The sequence below is a fragment of the Berghia stephanieae genome, chromosome 2, assembly GCF_034508935.2.
Source record: "Berghia stephanieae isolate SIO BIC M18660-M18661 chromosome 2, UCSD_Bste_1.3, whole genome shotgun sequence".
Taxonomy (NCBI): Eukaryota; Metazoa; Mollusca; class Gastropoda; order Nudibranchia; family Aeolidiidae; genus Berghia; species Berghia stephanieae.
The window spans coordinates 35938675-35961174 of NC_088361.1; the positions used below are offsets into that span (position 1 = coordinate 35938675).

At 37.0% G+C, this 22500-nt stretch overlaps 2 protein-coding genes across 2 annotated transcripts in view; both read left to right on the forward strand.

The window, feature by feature from the left end:
* The window catches only part of LOC144964796 (uncharacterized), a 186235-nt gene that overhangs the window by 95866 nt on the left and 67869 nt on the right, over positions 1–22500 (forward strand). The window lies entirely within an intron of this gene.
* Positions 17153–22021, forward strand: LOC144963929 (uncharacterized). The gene is made up of 2 exons (XM_078897873.1): positions 17153–17689; positions 21941–22021. Exons 1-2 carry the CDS (start codon positions 17153–17155, stop codon positions 22019–22021), a joined length of 618 nt encoding a protein of 205 aa, XP_078753999.1.

A 22500-nucleotide genomic window follows, 5' to 3' on the forward strand; every position in this document is an offset into this window, starting at 1 on the left:
ATTTATAATTCTGTCTGGTGATTTTAATCAAAGAAATTTGAAATGGATGTGTTAACGATGTCAGGTATGTGTCCATCTTTTTTTTTTACTCACTGCCATTATCATCAACACCAAATTGACATTTTTATCTTATTCATCGGTATCATCAGCATTACTGCTGTACTCATTAAACATGTTTAAACATTTAGGCCAGAAAACTTGCCCTTCAAATATCGATCGATTAATGACCAACAGCACGTAAAAAAACCCCTCTCAAACCTGGGACTTCGCTTAAGTCATAGGACTGAGAGTCTTTGACAAGATATGGGTCATTTTAATTGACCGATATTTAAAGGATGAGTTTTAGGTCAACATTTTTAAAACGTGTTATTCAAAGTATGGAAGATTAGCACACCTTTGCAGTTTATTTCATGGCCCCTCCTTGTCCTTCTCACACTTTTCTCCAGTCGCATCAAATTAATTCCTATTCCTTTTTGTAAGCCCATTGACTTTTCAATACTAGGCATCTTTAATACTTAAATCTAGCTTTTTCCATGTTTTCCTTCATATAAAAAAGAATATGCCTTGATAACCATGTCTTTTTTGCATAGTGATTTATAATTTTGTAAGATGTTGATTTAATATGAGTTTTTAAAATAAGAATAAGATGTAGACGCCTAATAGTAAAATATAAGAATTGTTCAGAATTATAATATCAAGATGTAGGTTTTTTTTCTCAAAATGTTAGACGAAATGCCACTTTGTTGTTAAATATGCATAATTTGCAGTACATAATCATTATTACTAATACTTTGCATGGCTGGATGAGAATTCTAAGATTTGATCATTATTATGAAGATTAGGGTCATCATTATTATTGATACTTGAATAATAATAATAATAATAATAATAATAATAATAATAATAATAATAATAATAATAATAATAATAATAATAATAATAATAATAATAATAATAATAGATCTTTATTGTCCATAAATATGGCAATTTGTCATTTAGTTACACTTGTTATAACGTTATATGATAACTATAACATTGAACAGACACCTCTACCCATTCTCTCTCTCTCTCTTCCTCTCTTTCTTTCACGCGTGCGACATACACAACATTAACATATTCATTTCATTTTCAATTCGTTACATTCTTGGCAATTCAACACCAAATATTATCATCATTATCAATTGGTCACTTCATCTAACATTAAACAAATTAATCAGTCAATCAGTCAACGCATCAATCCTTTGTTTTGCTGTACCATATGAAATATTCAATATTTTTATTGCTGATGGAACGAACGTTGATTTATACTTGTTAGTTCCACATTTAATCTGACAAAAACTTCTCCCAGATGGCAAAAGACCAAATTCATGGTATAAAATATGTTTTTTATTGTTGGTAATTGAGAATGCTTTCCTTTCTATTGCTTTTCCATGAATTCTTTCCACTTCATCAACAGGATGGTTTATTTTTTTTGATGCCTCTTTGTAATTCTAAATCATCATACAACGCTTTATGTAATATTAAGCGAAGGATAGGTAGGTCTTCAATCAACAAATCGCGAAATAAGATGAAATTAGCGGTGCACTTTTGTGTCGGAAGTAAACAAGGCCGCCGCCATTTCGATTTCCTTCAGACAAAAACATTGATACGAACGATTTTTCCGAGGATTTGAAGCAGAACTCTAAACGTTAAAGTTTGAAGTACATACCATTCATTAATACGAACAATCATACAACGTTTAATACGTAAATGAGTGAAATGTTGTCATGAAACAAATAAATATCAAAAGAATTCATCACATAGGTGTAACTGTGCGTCGCTATTCAGCGCCGCCATTTTGAAAAAAAAAAAAAAAAAAAAAAAAGTCAGTGTGATAGAAACTTGAAACTGGCACTCCGTGTTTCAAAGAGTACATTTTCATCTCTCTTTTCTCTATTATAGAACTGATTTTAAACTCTAGTTAACAGAGGCACCTGATGTGCCCGTCTAGGGTTTATTTTCTTTTACCAGCGACAAGAACCACATTTTAAGTTATAAATTATTGGAATTTTTGTAAAGAATCATCAATGGTCAGTTTAATCGGAAGTCCCATAAGTCAATGTTATTTTTCTTGGCTTATTATACTGAAGTTTACAATAAAACTCATGTTTGTTTGGTTTTTAATTTTTTTTTTACTTTTCAATGTTGACGTCTAACAAACCTGACATGTTTTTACTGGACCTCTTATCAAAATGTGTAGAAATAAAAAGCCCATTCGAATTATATATATATATATATATATATATATATATATATATATATATATATATATATATATATATATATATATATATATATATATATATTACTATCAATTCAAATGGCCGATTGATGTCGCATGCCAAAAATGGTGAATACAAACATTGCCGGACAACGCATTACTTATCGTTTCTGTGACAAAATATGACGTAGTACAATCACACCTGTTCCTCTTATCTCCCTTTGGCAGTGGGTAAACACACTTTAGTTGGGTTTAACGGGTCGATTGCATCTTAACTTGATTAGTAGTGGACACGTGAGCAACTATCTTGAAAAATAAATAATGTAGAGAAAATCAATTAGAACTGCGAGGAACCGGCAGGAGGGTGGGCGCGCACACATGCACATAGAGATTCGCAAAAAATACTTACAGACAAAGAGTGGGGAGAGCGAGAAAAAAAAAGACAGAAAGTAAGAAAGAAGGAGAGAGAGAGAGAGAGAGAGAGAGAGAGAGAGAGAGAGAGAGAGAGAAAGAAAGAGAGAGAAAAGAGAGAGGAGAGCGAGAGACTTAGAAAGAGAATAAAGTAAGAAAGAAAGAGAGAGAGAGAGAGAGAGAGAGAGAGAGAGAGAGAGAGAGAGAGAAAGAGAGATAGAGAGAGAATAATTAACTAATCTACAATGAATTACCAAGAAAAAGAAATGTTGCTATCCATTACTTGATTTAAGAGTTAAACGATGTGAAGCTCTTAAAATATATTGCAAAACTCGGTGAAGAAAAAATGGAAATTTGATAGGCATGTTTTTAAAAAACCAAGGACATAAAACTTCATGTCCTAAATGACAGGATCTATCTTAGTTCTAATTCTACAAGTTAAGCTCAAAATTCCTACTTGTTTATCTCGACATGATTTCATTTTGAGCATTGTGGTGACAGTTTGTGTTGGTTTTGTCCAGAACTATATAATTCTTTGATTGGTTTCTGTACCAAATTGTAATTGTAAAAACCCGGCTTTTGATAAAGTTCAGTGGCACAAAAGAGAGCAATAATGTATATGTCTTTTACACAATAGAAAAAAAAAGAGATGCCAAAACTGGGACTTGAACCTGGGTCCTTCTGGTAGGTTAGCATAATGCCATATCCCTCTCCGCCATCGCCCCTCTCAAGTTTACTCACCAACGGTGTGAACTCACAGTTGAGCCCAAACTAGTTCAAACAAACCGGAGAGACGTAAGAACTGGTTATCCTCATGAAAATTAAAACCGAGTTTGATTGACGTGTTGCAACTTCTTCATCTCCAAGTATCGTTTTGATATAAATTTGCCGTCCTCTGGAAAAACACATATTTAACATTTTGGCCAGAAAACTCATCCTTCAAATATCGATCGATTTAAATAACGCTCATCTTGGACAAAAAAAAAAAACCAAAAAACAAAAACAAAACCAACTCTCAAACCTGGAACTTTGCGAATTCCCATATTTGAGAGGGGTTTTTTTTCCCAAGATGAGGGTCATTTAAATCGAACGATATTTGAAGGACGAGTTTATGGCCAAATTTTAAAATATGGGTTTTTCCAAAGTACGGTGGAAAGGCTTAACCCATTTACTGTCGTACTCTAGAAAGGCATGGTAGTTAACTGGTGGCAGTTAACTGGTTAAACACCATCCTCGCACTTCTTGTTGTTTTTTTAATGCCTCTCTCTAGGGTATTCCGATATCAATGTTATTGCAATACGTCCGGCATACAAGTCGTAAAATGTCCTGAGGAGGCAGAAAGGAAAGTTTACAACTGTGCGAGAAAGAAAATGCTACGTATATCTAGATGTTATTGTGTCTACTCTATCGATTTGATGTCTAGAATTTCCATATTTCATCAGAAATTCCGCTCAATAAGTTACAATACATAAGACATACAGACACACTCACGATTAAACACACACAAACACACAGACATATGTAAACAAATATATATATATATATATATATATATATATATATATACATACATACATACATATATATAAATATATATTTATATATATATATATATATATATATATATATATATATATATATATATATATATATATAATTCCTTTTATTCATTCCATAGGGGAAATTTGTCTTTAGGGTCTATTCCAGGGGAAGACTGGAATAACGTAGGCGTCAGCCTCAATGCAGCACCGCAAATGCAGCTAGGGTGAGGTGACTTGCTAAAGGCCACAAAGCGCAGTGGCGGATGATCGAACTCGGTACCTTTCGGGTACGAAGCAACGACCGTGCCGCTGAGCCACGCTGCCCCTTATATATATATATATATATATATATATATATATATATATATATATATATATATATATATATATATATATATATATATATATATATATATATATATATATATAATATGCATTTGAATGTTATAGTTATCCGAAATAGAAGTCAGTAACATTAAAAAATGTACGAGCAACGAGAAAAATCTTAAGTTAATTCAGGCCATTTTCATTAGAATTCTTCAATTGATTAAGATACTCGGCTGATTATTCCAAGGACGTTCAAAATAACAATATGAATAGTATCCAATATTGCATCTTGTTTTTAGCAGTGTAGTGTTATTACTATTACTATGTTGAAACCTTTCCTGGTCTTGTTGACCACCGAATTGACGTATTCGGACTACATTCTGGAATAAGATTTTCCTCTTATAATGTCACACAGATTTTAATAAAAAGCATACATTGCATTTGCTTTTCTCTTTCTCTAAAGATGAATTACCTCCATTGGGTTCTGACTGGAAACAATAGTCAATGATGCCTAAAATTGTTTATTAGCGCCTCACACTGTTCGACTAGGAAGCGAAATTCAAAGAATCAATTCAAAACGCATGGGATTGAAGACAATTATATTAAAATTAAAGACAAGAAGATGTTTGGATCATTGGAGAAAAAAGACTACGCTCAGACATGAAGTACAATAGGGGATCGACAGATCACATCATAATATTAGAAATACGTCTCAAATCTTCGTATTGGCAAACAGGCAGGCAGTGTATGAATTAAAACAATCATGAGATTCGAATTTTTCTTCACAATTTTCTGAAAAATTGTGTACATAATTTTAATAAATGATTTTGATTGTGGTATAATTTCAGACCTGAATTTTATTTAGTTTTGTTGCTTCAGTAATATATACACTGTTCTAAACATTTCCGAATTTTTGTTTATCGCACCCGACATGATTCATATATATATATATATATATATATATATATATATATATATATACGAGAAAAAAAGAAAGAAAGAAAGAGAGAGAGAGAGAGAGAGAGAGAGAGAGAGAGAGAGAGAGAGAGAGAGAGAGAGAGAGAGAGAGAGAATAAGTGTTGGAGACTGTTGAGTGTATGCATATGTGTTTATGAGTGTCGCGCGCGAGCGCGCGCGCGCGCGTGTGTGTGTGTGTGTGTATAGATGAGTGGGTGAGTGGTTTTTATGAACCTTATCGCAATAAATAAATATATTCAATTTCTGCCCCTCTAATCACACCATGCAATTTATGGAATGTTTAAAAGGTTCGCAAACAAAAAGATTATGAATTTCCTTTTTATCATAGAAGCAATTTCCATTACTGTTATTTTTATCCTCGCGTACCTTTAAAACACATTTAATGGTTAAAATCGATGCCTACATATTTACACGTCTGATAACGCAATTAAGTGATTCGTTGTCATTGTTGTAACAGAGATATTTTGCTATTGTTGACTCCACCCCCCCCCCCCACTCCCCACAACAGCAGTAAATACACAGCAGTTTATGATATCAAAATCACGAATCAGTCCATACATATATTTAGCAATTGTCATCTAAACAACGCTAACTTATTTTGGTAAATTTATGTTTTTCTTCAATACATATTGATAACATTATCCAAATTGATTATCATTCCTAGTCAACGTGAACTTTGATATTCCAATTTTTTATAGGTTCACTGTTGTAATAGAAATACTCAAACCGACGCATCCACTTATATGATTCAATAGTCTGATGTCACATCCGCCTAGCAACGAGCAGCTTGGTTCTAAACAAAGAAAATCGGTACATCTTATTCTTTATACTGGTTAGAAATATTTCACATGTCATGTGATCAGAATGTATAAAATTCAACACATGATCAGATTTATAATATTTTTCTCCCCTGGATACACTTTTATGCTTGTCGGAATAAGGGTGGCCGAAATTGTTCCGATAGTTTAGAACCAGTTACTAAATAACGATGCGTCATTACGAGGGAAGTGACGTCACGACTGTTGATTTCTATTGCGTTCGATTGTCAGACCTGCTATAACTATGTGTACGTCGTTCTTAGTCATAAACACTTCACACCCCACACACTGCGTATTGGTATGCATCAAGTCATTAGTGTGACCCGTCGTCTCAACATAATATTGACGTGGTCAAACGCAAAATCTTTTTTAAGGATTTAAATTTACAAGAAATGTAAGATTTTTGTTATTCCCATTTTAAGAAGCCATGTCTATTTATTCTCCTCAAATCAGCATAGCGATGGTCAAACCTCTGAATTTCCGATTTTCACGATCGGCGAATCAAAACTGTGAAGTCGACATCCGAGCTTTGCGCACCATGTTTTATTTACATGGTGCGCAAAACAGAGGTCTGATCCGCCCAAAATTAAATAAAGCCTGGTGCGCAAAGCTCGTGTGTTCTAGAATTCATAGTTTTGATCCGCCGATCGTGAAAATCGAGACCAGAGGTTTGATTCACTGACCATCGATAATAAATTGTTCCAAAGTCCATCTTAGGTAAATCACCCAGGTTGGAGTGGGAAGGCATATAGATTTATATTCTCAAAGTGACATAAAAAGCGCCCTTTGCAAATACCATTTAAAGTAGTTAAATACTTCAGAACTATTTCGCTTATAAAATCTGAGTTTATCCCAGTTTTTCTAGCGTGAATGGACAAAAATAATTCTTACTCTCCTTTGGATAGGACGCCAGAACTAACAAACCGAGCTACCCGAACTATTTAACTTAGCCTAAAATAGATGAAAGTATGATTATCTCTGTCCGAAACAACACGCCAATTATACAATTATTTTTCAATGTCCTGTAGAGGCCTAGTTATTTTTTTTAATACTCTGTTATTTTAGTCTCATTAAATAAAGTGGGTTGAATTATGTCATATAATATATATATATATATATATATATATATATATATATATATATATATATATAATATTATAATCTTGGTATGTTAAATATTCTAGAAATTTAACAGGTTCACTGCCTTGTAATTAGCATGCATAATACGTGAAAATATGTTAAGGATTTTGTGCAGGTAATTGTTAATTTGTGAACAGAGCAACAAATTAGGCTTTTATTGACAATGATTCATAAAGGAATGCAGTAAGCCAGAAAACTTTCGATAATGTGAGAAGGAACAATTAGGCAAGACAGCGTTTTTTAAATTGTTTTTTTTTTTTTTGTAATTACTAACCAACATATTAGACATGCGTCTGTTAAAATGCGGCTATGTCTGTCTTGTGGTACGACACTCTGTAGGTCCAGATTCGAACCTCGCTCTGAACAGCACATAGTTGAGTCCTGTGAAAAGACTCTTTCTTCACATCATCTCACCACACTCAGGTATAAAATGAGTACCTAGCTGATAACACCATTTACAATTTTTATCATAGAGTGCTATATGCGCCATATTCAAACTTAGATATTGTCATCATTCTAACCATGGATTCATTTTCAGACACAAATAAAAATAAAACACTCCAAAGATAAATTAAACACCAAATCATAAGAATGATAGAAAAAAATAAAGGAGAGAAAAAAAACAAAAAAAACAAAAAAACAAAAGAAGAACAGAAAAAATCAAATCACCAACTAATTGAATAAATTGCAAGGCCTAAAACATCAGCCATTAACAAATCAAATACAGCTGTCATTTGTCAATACAATCCAATGGCTTTATTATTAGATTTTTTAAAAAATCACATAATATGGATTTCTCGCATTCTTGCGTTTTTAAATTATGGACGTTTTCCCAATCGCGCATGCTATATGCAAATATTTGCAGGTCTGATAACAGAACGGAATTATGGGCTTGATTTAGCATTGTTGTAACAGTGTGTGTTGGTTTGAGAGAAATAGTTCATTACAACAACTAAATTAACATGATAAGTTGGGTTATCAGACCTGAAAATAAGTACACGTGTGTGTGATGGAAAGTAAATGTGCTAGATGCCTCTATTCTCCCGTCAGGCCATTTTGAATTATATATATTATTTTAAAAACATTTTAATATTATTATTTATAGCCGTCTGAATTGATCCAGTTAAATCTAAGACTTGTTTGGTGTAATAAATTGCTATTGTTATAAATTCATCACAACATATTCCTATGTTCTGGGAAATAATAATAATAGTTGTTACAGCAACCCTTTGCGATTTAATTCTAATCTGCTATAGAGACTAGTAAGACACGTATTTTCACTGTAGTAAAAATGGTATTTCAAAATGTTTTTGTGATTGTGCCGCTATGTTGTCTTGTAGTATGAAACTCGCTTTCTGCACGGAAGGTCCTGGGTTCGAGCCTACCTCGGTGCATAGTTTAGTTCTTGGAAAAGGCTCTTTACTCACATTCTCTTACCGTACTCATGTGTAAAATGAGTACCTGGCCGTTCACAGCGTTGTATCTGTCCGAAAATAAAATTGTAATATCTCCTAACAGGGGTCACATCTCGTCCTACATGGTATGTGTTGCTTTTGGCCAGGAAAGCTTTGTAAAGCGCTTTGAGCACGTTTAGTGGATATTGCGCTCTCTCTCTCTCTCTCTCTCTCTCTCTCTCTCTCTCTCTCTCTCTATATATATATATATATATATATATATATATATATATATATATATTGGTTTATTTTTTTCGTTTTTTCTTCTTTAAATCCCAAAAACGACACTCTTCGAATTCTCAGATTTGCTCCTTCTTTATTGATGGGCAGAGGCAAAGAGGCGAGTCATAATGAAAAAAAAAGTGTTTGTTAGTGTACAGCTAGGAGTGAGGTTCAAATTGTATCTCTGTTATCGGTCTCATGTTGAGAACTCTCAAGACTGCACCTGGAACTAGATAAATGCATAATAAGAAGAAATAAAAAGTATATGATTTGAAAGAAATAATTTCGTCTCGTCGGGTTAACGGGTCAAAATGTGTTTTCTGCCATATCTAAGCGTAATATGTCATCTTTAAATAGACTTTTATAAACTCTATAATCTTCAATGTAATTTCTAGTTAAACAAAAAATGAAATGCCTTAAGTTCTTATAACAATTCATTTATAATTACAAAAACTCAAGCATATTTAAATCGAAATATTCACTAAACGTGGTCAAAGCGCCTTGCAACGGGTCCCTAGCCAACAGGAACACGAAACATGTGGGACGAGACATGACGCCTGTTAGGCGATATTACATTTTCTTGGACAGAGACAATGGTGTTATCAGCTAGGTACTCATTTTATACCAGAGTGCGGTGAGATGATGTGAAGAAAGAGTCTTTTCACAGGACTCAACTATGTGCTGTTCAGAGCGAGGTTCGAATCTGGACCTACAGAGTGTCGTACCACAAGACAGACATAGCCGCATTTTAACAGACGCATGTCTAATATGTTGGTTAGTAATTACAAAAAAAAAAAAAAAAACAATTTAAAAAACGCTGTCTTGCCTAATTGTTCCTTCTCACATTATCGAAAGTTTTCTGGCTTACTGCATTCCTTTTATGAATCATTGTCAATAAAAGCCTAATTTGTTGCTCTGTTTACAAATTAACAATTACCTGCACAAATTCCTTAACATATTTTCATGTATTATGCATGCTAATTACAAGGCAGTGAACCTGTTAAATTTCTAGAATATTTAACATACCAAGTTTATAATATATATATATATATATATATATATATATATATATATATATATATATATATATATATATAATATATATATATATATATATATATATATATATATATATATATATATATATATATATATATATATATACTTGAAGAGTGCTGTAAAGGTGAAACCTCCTTCTCCTCGCCATCGCCCTCCTCTTCCTCCTCCTCCTTCTCCTCCTCCTCCTCCTCCTCGTCCTCTTCTTTCTCCTCCTCCTCCTCCTCGTCCTCCTCCTTTTTCTTTTTTTTTCTGCTGCTGCTGCTTCTTCTTCTTCTTCTTCTTCTTCTTCTTCTTCTTCTTCTTCTTCTTCTTCTTCTTCTTCTTCTTCTTCTTCTTCTTCTTCTTCTTCTTCTTCTTCTTCTTCTTCTTCTTCTTCTTCCTCTTCTTCTTCCTATTCTTGTTCCATCGGAAATCTACAGCAGACTGATTTACAAAAGGAGAGACGGCCAGAATATTATCGAAAATATGTTGAAAATGGCTTAAAAGTGAAATACCACTGACTTCTTCATTTCCGGAAACAAATTAATATCACTCATATTTATCGACAATCCTGATAATATTATAAAAATGGTTAAAGTTTAATATCTGTATCATTGAGCATTTTACTGATTTCATTTTTGAACACCATACATTAAAGAACGTTTTCCTTTTACCTAATAATTATTCGTTTTAGGGAAGCTCCATAGTAGAAATGTTATGCAAAATGGACATAGTTTTAAAAAAGTCATATTTAGCTTCCTCACACGTAAATCAAACAAAAAAGCGTAGTAGGAATTTGTTAAGCTAAATCTGTTTTAATGATTGTGGCTTTTTGAACTGGATTTGTAACTGGTTCCACATTGCAAAGAGAGACATGTCTAGGAATCCTTGCTATTATTCTACTCGTTTTTTCAATCTAGTTGAAATAAATATCAGTTACCGACATCTTGCAGATATAAGCGAACGCTGATTATGCTATATTACTTGTGTACAGATGTTGTAAATATTTAAACGACAGTGAAGATTAAGAAAAATATATTGCAGTCAACCGATTCCTCCCTTATTAAGAAAGGTAAAATTATTTTTTTAATTTTTCGTAATTCTCACATTTTTCTGCAAAGATATTTTTAAAGTACTTTCAAACTAATAAGGCTTTTGGAACCAGAGTTTTATGTTTTGTTTTTTAAAGGGTTTTACGGCGCTTGCAACACATTCATGAAGGTCATATCAGCGCCAGCGTTTAACCCGCATTCCGCATGCCAGTAAAATTGCTTGTTCCCCTATGGATAAGACACCAGTCTGTTGTAAAGTTTATTTCTTTTTTGCCAAATATGATATAGACCTCGTATTCTCAAACTCAGTTCATAATATTTTGTGACAGTATCACACAAAAACCAGTGATATCAATATATTATTTCCATGAACGATATTTTTTATTATCATTTAATTACAAGTTGGAACTGTCCATTGATATTGTTTTCCTCACAAAAGAAAACAACAAATGAATATTTTCCTGGCTTCAAAGCAAACTCTATGGTAAAAGCGTTACACAGGAATAAGTTGCAAGATAGGGCACCACCACTCTATCTTTGCAGGATTTGGAGTAAACAAAGGCCACATGTTGTTACTAAAAGTGGTTTATCCGAAACATATCTATCAATGGTTGACGTTTGAGTTAAATAAATTAAGTTAAACATCTGCCAGCAAGAACATCGTCCTATTGATGCTTTGCGATTAGCCAAAATCCTCACAATATTTGCCAGCCGGATATAAGGTAACAACATATAAAAGTGTGTGTAACCTTGAACGTTTATAGTCTGATTGATAACATTTCGTGAGAACTACTCATAAAAATGGCTGTCTAAAAAACAAAGAGCTGAGTGGCGTCAACTTCGTTTGTCAATATTTGGGGTTTATGGTGAGTCAGGTGCTTTACCAATTAAGCCATCCAGAATCCCTGCGGCAGAGAATTATTTTAAAGACACATTTTGCCATTTTTGTAAAATCCTAAGGTCCAAATCAAGCTGGGGAGATTTGAAAGGTGTTCTTTAAGAAATTGGTTAACTTCATATCTCGATGAGTTAAGTATTCAACTCACATATAAACGAAATTCAATTTGAATTCCGGCGGAGTCGGTTTTTTTCTGATCACGTTAGCTACGCAGTAGTGATGGAGTTACTAAAATTGTTAGATCTAGCCTAAAATAGTACTTTCTGGTAGACAAGCGTTTATTCAAAGGGTAAAGGCGGTTATTGCCCATTGAACGCCAGAGAAAGCAAGACAATCTTAGGCTGTATAGGCTTCATGGCTCTAAAGGAAGGTCGTCTCTGACAAAAATAGTATTTCAAACGACATGAGGCTTAGAACAGTTGTGACTCAACGTCTCAAAGCGGTATCACGTTGGAGTGACCTTTTAAAAAATGAGCTTTTATATAGCGCAATATCCACTCAACGTGCTCAAAGCGCTTTACAAGGGCTCCCTGGCCAACAGCAACACTTAACAATTAGGACTGAACATGACGCCTGTTAGGCGGTATTACAATTATTTTCGGACAGCGACAACGCTGTTAACGGCCAGGTCCTCATTCTACAGCTGGGTACGTTGAGAGAATGTGAGTAAAGAGCCTTTTCCAAGGACTCAACTATGCACCGAGCAAGACTCGAACCCAGGACCTTCCGATCCGAAAGCTAGTGTCATACCACAAGACCACATAGCCGCTTACACTTTTAAATTTGGCTTTGGTGTTTGTGCGGCTTAGTCGTCTCGTGGTATGACAGACGCCTTCGGATTGGAAAGTTCAGGGCTCGAGTCCCGCTCTAATCAACGCATAGTTGAGTCCTAGGAAAAGGCTCTTTACTCACAGTCGTTCACCGTACTCAAGTGTAAAAATGAGTACGTTGTTTGTAATATCGTTGTCTATCAAAGTCCAAGTAAAAAAATATAGGCGTCATATTTCGTCCTATATGTTCAGTGTTTCTGTTAACTAGGAACACCTTGTAAAGCACTTTGAGCACGTTTAATTGATATTATTGCAATATATACATGCTCCATTTTTTATTTTTTGAGTAGAATCAATAGAGTTTCATGAAATTCCTAAATTCAACACTTCACATTTCTAAAAAGTAATAAATAAAAATGAATATAATACTTTAAAAAAGAACAAATACCAAGCTTGGAACGTTTCGGACTCATAAGCCGTCTTTAGTCAATAACAAAAAACCCAATGTAAACATAAATACATAGTGTTTTCATATAGTTTATCGATTTTTGTTGTTGGCTTGAACAAGGGTTTGGAGGCCAAACCGTCCCGGGTTTGGCATTTTGTTCTTTCTTTTTCAAAGCTGTTATATTCATTTTTATGCATTACCTTTTACAGTCCACGCACAACCTATAGCAGCTTAGTATTAATTTCACACTTCTGATCAATTTTACTTTGAAGTCAATTGTTGACATATGGTTCATATCCCGACCTACCAGATTGACGCATCGAGTCACAATTATTATTGAGGATCCCTTGGGTTATAGAAATGGAAATAGTTATAAACAAAAATGAATATAACAGCTTCATAAAAGTAAAATATACCAAACATGAGACGTTTTGGACTCAAAGACCATTCTTCACCAATAAGATAATCAGTAAAAACATAAATGATTACATAAATACATACACTCAGGGGGCAGCGTGGCTCAGCGGTACTTTTTATGCTTCGTATCCGAAAGGTACTGAGTTCGATCACCCACCTCTGCGCTGGTACGTGGGGTCTTACAAAAAGATTTTGGACACCCTGGACTTCCTTCATCGCAAACAATTGAGACGAGTTATTAGGGTACAACGGCCAGACAAAATCAGTAATGAAGCTGTATATGACAGATGCAGAGTACAGTCAGAATGCGAATAAAGAAACAAAATCGAAACTGTTTGGACATGTTCCGGCGCGATGAAAATATTCCAGCACAAAAAAATGAATACTTCAAGCTTGGAGCCAAATACAGAGGGCGTACACCAACTTCACTTCCAAAAACATTGAATCAAGATCTCAAAAAATATCAAATATATTTAGAATCAACAACCGAAGAACTGATTTCAACAACACAAGGAAACATCCAATTAATAATAAATAAATAAATAAATAATAAAGTGTTCTTTTATATCGCTAAACGCTGAAGCCTCAAAGCGCTTTACAATTGCCTCACACCTTAACATACATGACATTAAAAGCTTAAAACGCTTGCACTGGACATCTAGATTTATGGAAACAAATTACTTACTGGATAATAGAAACAGACTGACACACTCGAAGTAACACTCATTCACGGCAAGGGTCCATAGAGATAATGCAGCCATAATTCATACATATCTTCCCTCTGGCAGTCATTGAGGAAAGTAGACTGTTTCTGTCTATCTGATGATGTCTCTTCCTCCAACCTATATCAGGTGTCATTCTTGTCAGATTTTGTGGTGGTGTGAGATTAAACATTTATTGATCTCGCCAAGGCACTAAACTGAGATCGTTCACCGAGAAAAACGTATCCTCAACATGGTTGATTGAGAGATAATAGTTGTATTATTGCAAGTCTGGCCCTGATTTCCATTGATATTCTTATAAACACAGATTTTGTATGACCTTATATATATATATATATATATATATATATATATTATATATATATATGATTGTTAGTGGTTACTTGTAGGTACGAGAGTGCTCGAACGTTTCGGTTAGAGCATATAAAAATAAATAAATTCACTCACGGATTTTAAAGCCAAAACGAACGTTTCAATGTCCTTCATTTCCTCAGTTGGCATTTGTCCGACAAATATATATATATATATATATATATATATATATATATATATATATATATATATATATATATATATATATATATATACAGACACACAAACACATATACAAATGAAGACACATAAGAAAATATCAAACATAGTACTTAATGTAACATTCGTTCAAATTCAAAAATTAAATCTTATTATCAAACAGTAATTTTACAAATCCTATTTTTACAAATCATACAAATTAAATTTCTAAACCATAATTGAGTTTCAAAGTCAGACTAAAATTTTTTGATCAAAACATTCGGAATACTAGAAATAATGAAATTATATCGATTCGGTCCTGGCATAGTGTAAACAGTTCACAGAAAAAATAAAGGAAAAAATGCAGATGGGATAAATTATTGTTCAAACAAGATATCAAACATTTAATCATTAACTGCCGTGTTCTGTGAAAAAACAGGTATTTCGATATTGGCCAGAAAACTCGTCTTTCAAATATCAATCAATTTAAATGACCCTCATCTAAGCTAGAATTCTCAAACATAGGACTTCGTGAAGGCCCAGGTTTGAGAGTTTTTGCCAAGGCAAGGGCATTTTGAAGGATGAGTTTTCTGGTCAAATTTTTAAAATGTTTATGTTTTTCCAGTCCGGCAATTACATGGTTAAAATAATATATTAATGTTATTTCAATTTATTTCAAACACTCATCTGGGAGCTGCAAGGTCTGGGCCGGACGTCCCGCTTGCTGAAAGGAAATTAGTGTGCATTTCGAACCCAACGCCTCTCATTTCCAGGTGCATTGATTGCCGCGTAATCCTGTCTGACAGAGATTATTGCATATGGCCTCTCATGCATTATTGTGTCCATAACAGCACCTTCCCGTGGTGTTCCCTGTTTCTACTGAGTTTGTTATGGGCGCGACCGAGTCCCCGGCGGTATAACCGGGTTAGGGAGTAGGTGGGACCCCTTCCTCTTAAGGTGCAGGAGTCAGAACCCACGGTGAGTGGTACACGCTCTGCTCCTCACCCACCCACCTCACACTCATTCTGTAGTGTGGTGTCTTCTGTATGTCCTTACTTTTCTTAACCTACCCCTATAACTCATACTCTCCCTAGCCATCGATGTATGGCTCCACTGCCTTGTGGATACCTTCGGGAGGAAGAAAGGCTAAGGAGTAAACCTAACAGAAACCTGCATCCAAACTGATGCCAAACGTATCGCTGTGCGATCCTTTGGACCACACCAGGGAGGAAGAGAGGGAGGTTCTGGTTACTGGGCAGCCCAGGATCTCCACATACTTTGCCCAGGCCGCGCCCTGGAGAGGACACTCCAGTCTCACCTTCACCGGTGAAGAGTAACAACACGGAAGACAGCAGTCTACGAGTGATAAGTCCTTGCTCGATTGGCGTAGAGTTGGACGCTACGGGTTGTCTTCGACGGTGGGAGGGATCATCGTAATCCTACTGGTCAGCTACCGCCCGCCCCAAGCTGGGCAGCCCCCAGCCAGAAAGGTGTTGACCCGCCACGATCTGCCTGCTTCAGAGGGTGCCTGGAGCTTAGAGCTTGCAAGCTTGACAAGTGGATCGTTAAACTGTGTACCAGGCAAGCAAACGAAAAAGAAAACGAAGTCCCCAGCTCTTCGATTAGCAAGCTGGAATGTAAGAACTATGCGCTCAGGACTGACAGATGACCTTCAGGCCATGGACGATGCTCGAAAAACAGCAGTAATTGATAATGAACTTAACAGACTGAACATCGACATAGCAGCCTTGCAGGAAACGCGACTCCCAGAGAGGGGATCCCTGAAGGAGAAACACTTTACATTCTTCTGGCAAGGAAAAGGCACAGAAGACGTGAGGGAGCACGGTGTTGGGTTTGCAGTACGCCATACATTGCTTCCTATGATCGAACCGCCAACCGACGGCACAGAGAGAATTTTAAAGCTACGCCTGTCATCCATGCAGGGCTCGGTGAACCTTGTTTGCGTCTACGCCCCAACACTGCAAGCTTCGGTTGAAGTAAAGGACCAATTCTATGAGTCATTAGACGCCATTGTCAACAATATCCCAGAAGTGGAGCACATCTACCTTCTTGGCAACTTCAATGCGCGAGTTGGTGCCGACAGAGAATCATGGCCAACCGTTTTGGGCACCACGGTATAGGAAAGATGAATGAGAATGGTCAGAGGCTTCTTGAACTCTGCTGCTATCGCAAACTATGCGTGACGAACACCTACTTCCAGAACAAGGCATGTCACAAGGTGTCATGGAGACATCCAAGGTCAAAACACTGGCATCAGCTGGACATGATCATCACTAAGCGCGATTCTCTTAACAATGTTTGCAAAACCAGGTCCTATCAAAGCGCTGATTGCGACACAGATCACTCTTTGGTTGCCACAAGGGTGAAACTGACACCAAAGAAACTTCATCACTCAAAGAGAAAGGGCCAGCCCAGGATCAATATCAGCAAGACAGCTTACCGGGAAAAGAATATAGAGTTCAACGAGCAACTTGAGAAGAATCTCGACACAGCTCATAGAAAAGCAGAACAAAACGCACAGGACAGCTGGAACTCTCTTAGAAACGCCATCAACAGCACTGCAGTACTGACATACGGCAGAAAGGAGCACAGGAACAATGATTGGTTTGAAGCCAATATTACTGAGATGGAGCCAGTCATTGATGCCAAGCGCAGCGCACTTGTCAGCTATAAACAAAAACCAAGTCAGAGGAACCTGCAGGCGTTGCGAGCTGCACGCAGCAAAGCACAGCAAACAGCACGACGTTGCGCCAACAACTACTGGCTTCAGTTGTCGGACAACATCCAGCAAGCGTCTGACAGTGGCAACATAAGGGCCATGTATGAGGGCATCAAACAGAAGACAGGCAAATCTACAAAGAAAACTGCGCCTATTAAATCCAAGACAGGGGAAGCCATCACAGACAAGGACAAGCAGATGGGAAGATGGGTAGAGCACTACTTGGAACTCTACGCCAGAGAAAACTCTGTCACCTAAAAAGCGTTAGACGCAATTGAAGAACTGCCAGTACTGGAAGAACTAGACGCAGAACCAATTATGGAGGAGCTCAGCAAAGCAATCGATGCTTTGGCCTGTGGCAGAGCACCCGGTGACGACAGCATTCCACCCGAAATCATCAAATGTGGAAAGCCAGCCCTCTTGGAACCACTACATAAACTCCTATATCTTTGCTGGAGAGAAGGCAAAGTACCCCAGGATATGCGCGATGCCAAGATTATCACCCTCTACAAAAACAAAGGAGACCGTAGTGACTGTAATAACTATAGGGGAATCTCTCTACTGAGCATTGTGGGTAAAGTCTTTGCGCGCGTTGTCCTCGCTCGACTGCAAGTCCTCGCCGAACGTGTGGCTTCAGAGCCAAGAGGTCGACAGTGGACATGATCTTCTCAGTACGTCAACTTCAGGAGAAATGCAGAGAACAGCAGATGCCCCTCTACATTGCATTTATTGACCTGACAAAGGCATTTGACCTTGTAAGCAGGAAGGGCCTTTTCCAGCTGCTAAAGAAGATTGGCTGTCCTCCTCAGCAGCTTAGCATCATTGCCTCATTCCACGACAACACGAAGGGCACCATTAGCTACGACGGTGGAGCCTCTGAACCTTTCCCCATGCGTGAAACAAGGCTGTGTCCTCGCACCGACTTTGTTTGGTATATTTTTTTCCTTACTGCTGAAGTTTGCATTCAAAGAGTCCCCAGAAGGAGTCCACTTACACACCAGAAGTGATGGGAAGCTGTTTGATCTGGCACGGCTGAGAGCAAAGACCAAGGTTCGCACAGTCCTCATAAGGGAAATGCTATTTGCAGATGATGCAGCTCTATGCGCGCATACCGAGGAAGACCTCCAGCGGCTGATGGACAGGTTTTCCCACGCATGCAGGGAATTCGGGCTGACGATCAGCATCAAGAAAACAAATGTAATGTGTCAGGATGTCCCCTCTATACCAGCAATTTACATTGACAACGAGGAGCTAGAAGTCACTGATCACTTCACATACCTGGGCACAACCATCACCAGCAACCTCTCACTTGATGCAGAATTAGACAAGCGCATCGCCAAAGCTGCCGCTGTCATGGCACAACTGAGCAAGAGAGTGTGGACCAACAACCAACTCACTTTGAATACCAAACTCAGAGTATACCAGGCATGTGTACTCAGTAGCCTACTGTATGGCAGTGAATCCTGGACAACATATGCCAGACAGGAGAACCGCCTGGAAAACTTCCACATTCGCTGTCTACGACGAATTCTTGGCATCAGGTGGCAGGACAGACTCACTAACAATGCAGTGCTAGAAAGAGCGAACTCCCTCAGTATGCATCTCATGCTCTGCCAGCGACGTTTGCGATGGCTTGGTCACGTACACAGGATGGACGATGGACGCATACCCAAAGACATCATGTACGGTGAACTAGCTTCTGGACGGCCAGCTCTGCGCTTCTATGATGTCTGCAAACGAGACATGAAATTGACAGGCATCGACTCAAACACCTGGGAGTCGCTTGCTGACGACCGCAACGGCTGGAGATATGCGGTGATGGAGGGAGTGAAGAGAGGTAAGGAGAGGAGAAAGATGAAGTTTGAGGAGAGGAGAGCAAGGAGGAAAGAGAGGCAGCAGATCCAAATACCAAACACACAGTCAAACTATGTGTGCAACAACTGCGGTAGAGACTGCCATGCAAGGATTGGTCTGCTGAGTCACACCCGTCGTTGCTCTCAACAAGACTGATGAGACTAAAGCCATACAGGGCGCAAACCATCTTCTCTTGAGACGGAAGGATGCCTACCTACATCTGACAACGGAAGCCAGTGTCATGACGTGTTATCAGGACTCTCTCTCTCTCTCTCTCTCTCTCTCTCTCTCTCTCTCTCTCCTTCTCTCTCTCTCCCCCCCCTCTCTCTCTCTCCCTCTCTCTCTCCTCTCTCTCTCTCTCTCTCTCCTCTCTCTCTCTCTCTCTCTCTCTCTCTCTCTCTCTCTCTCTCTTCTGATAATGAACAACTGAGGTGATCTGGCTAAATACTTTTTTTTATCAACTTGGCCAGAAAACAGTTACCTCTTGTAGATCCTGCGCGCTTAAGTAATTAACTCACAACATTCCGCCAGCCGGATATAACGTACCAACACACAAAACTTTGTGTAACCTTGACCGTTTATAGTCTAATTGATACACTTTAATGAGAACCACTCATAAGAATGGATGGCTAAAAACAATAACAAATTGCTGAATGAAATCAATTTCGTTCATTCTACATCGATCTGAATAAAATGAGCCCCAACTTTTCACACACTCCCAAACCCAAGATTTATTTTCAAAATCTCGGGTACATTAATTTTTGTTAAAATTTTGGGGTTCTTTTTTTCATGTGAGGACTATTTTAATCAAACGAGATATAGTGAGTGAAATATTTTGGCCACAGGGTATAATGTAATTTGGCAGAACTGTCGGAATGCCAGTTTTATTCAAAGATGACATGCGTTTGATTTAGAGTCTGTTTTCAACACCTGGATCACACTGGGTCATTTAAAACGTAAAATAGCTATATAGATAGTATGGCTAAAAGGCTCACAGCATTGCATCCGGAAGTATAACGGACCAACACACAAAACTATGTGTAACCATGAACTTTTATAGTCTGTACAATACAGTTAAGTGAGAATTGGATTCAATAGTCTGATGTCACGTCGCCCAGCAACGGCGGCCATCGTGGTTCTGAACAAAGAAAATCGGTTCTTTTTATTCTTCATGCTGGCTAGAACTTTTCATATGTCGAATGATCAGAATGTATAAGAGTCAAAACATGATCATATTTATAATGTTTTTCACCTCTGGACACACTTTTATGCTTGTCGGAGAAATGTTTCATAAGGGCGTCCGCCATTGTCCCAATAGTTTAGAGCCAGTTATTAAGTTACCATGCGTCATTATGAGGGAAGTGACGTCATGACTGTTGAAGCGTAATACTCATAAACGTAGATGGCAAAAAACAATAACAAAGAACAGAGTGACGTCAACTTCTTTCTATCTATACCCGAGTAATGTACCGGGATGTCTCGTACAGTAGCACTAATTTCATCTTTATTTCGTATTTCATTGCAATTTTCACCATTTCATAGGTAGTATGCCCTTGGCTAAGAAATTCACAACATTGCCATCGGGAAGTATAACGGACCAACACATAAAACTATGTGTAACCATGAACTTTTATAGTCTAGTTAATACAGTTTAGTGAGAATCACTCACAAACGCGGATGGCAAAAGAAAATAACAAAGCCTTGAGAAACGTCATCTTCGTTCTATCTATAACCTATATTTAGTGAGTCACTGACCTTGCTCTGGTTGTGGTATAAAAACTAACCGTTTCGGATTTCCTCCCCCACCGCTCTTGAGATTAACTTCAAATTTTTATTTTCTATTTGCGACCATATCTTTCTCTAAGAAGTAAACAAATCCATCGAGTATACAGCCATGAATTTAAACACGTAGAATAGAGCCACCGGTATCAGACTTCGACACAACACTTTATTTCATTTTGGACAGGTAGTTATCAATTCCAATATCGACCGATTAGGATCATTATAATCCTATAAAAAAAGAATGAAATTCTTAGTTTCACATTTGAAAAAAAAAATTGACAAGTTGGAGCCGCGGGGGTAGGGGGGGGGGGGGGGGGGGGGAGAGGAGATACCTTGCGTAATCTGCCAAATATATGAATTATAATTTTCTGATCAAAATATAACGAAATATGTTTTGTCAACGTATGATTGTCAAGTTCAAGGGATCTAATTCTACCTGCAGCAAAGATTACCGCAAAAAGATAAGATAAGAAAACAAAAAGACATGCTCTAAAACAAAGAATTCCAACATGTAGATATATTTAATTCTATCATGACGAATTTTTATGTCACAATTAGGATTCCTTGCGATGTCGTTTGAGAGAAAGTGGAATTTTTCCAAAACACGAGGGAATTTTCGCATTGGCACGAGAATACTAGATTTGCGTCAGTATTACCACGTTCCTAGCTCCGTCAAAAAAGATAAGATTTTTAAAGTGAAATATTTTGAAACAAAGCATTGATTCATTAAGCAAACTATTTGAAACTAGTTGACTGACGAGAATTTGATAACTATATTATATCAAGGTAAGATATATCTACAGACTGACAAACACGGTTACCTGAAATGTCAAAATTATGGAGCCAATGGGCTAAACATTTCATATTTTGAGAGGAAATGTTCCTTTGATTTGTTGTATGACTATCATTTATTCCTGACCAAGAAACACACGTCAATAGACAATTTTAAAACAGTCTTTTAAAAAATATATAAGATCTGTTTTTATAAGTCAAGGCCCTCCTCTCTTCTGCTCTCTTTCTCTCTCTCTTTCTCTCTCTCTCTCTCTCTCTCTCTCTCTCTCTCTCTCTCTCACACACACACACCTCTGTCTCCCCTATCACTCTATGTGTCGCAAACT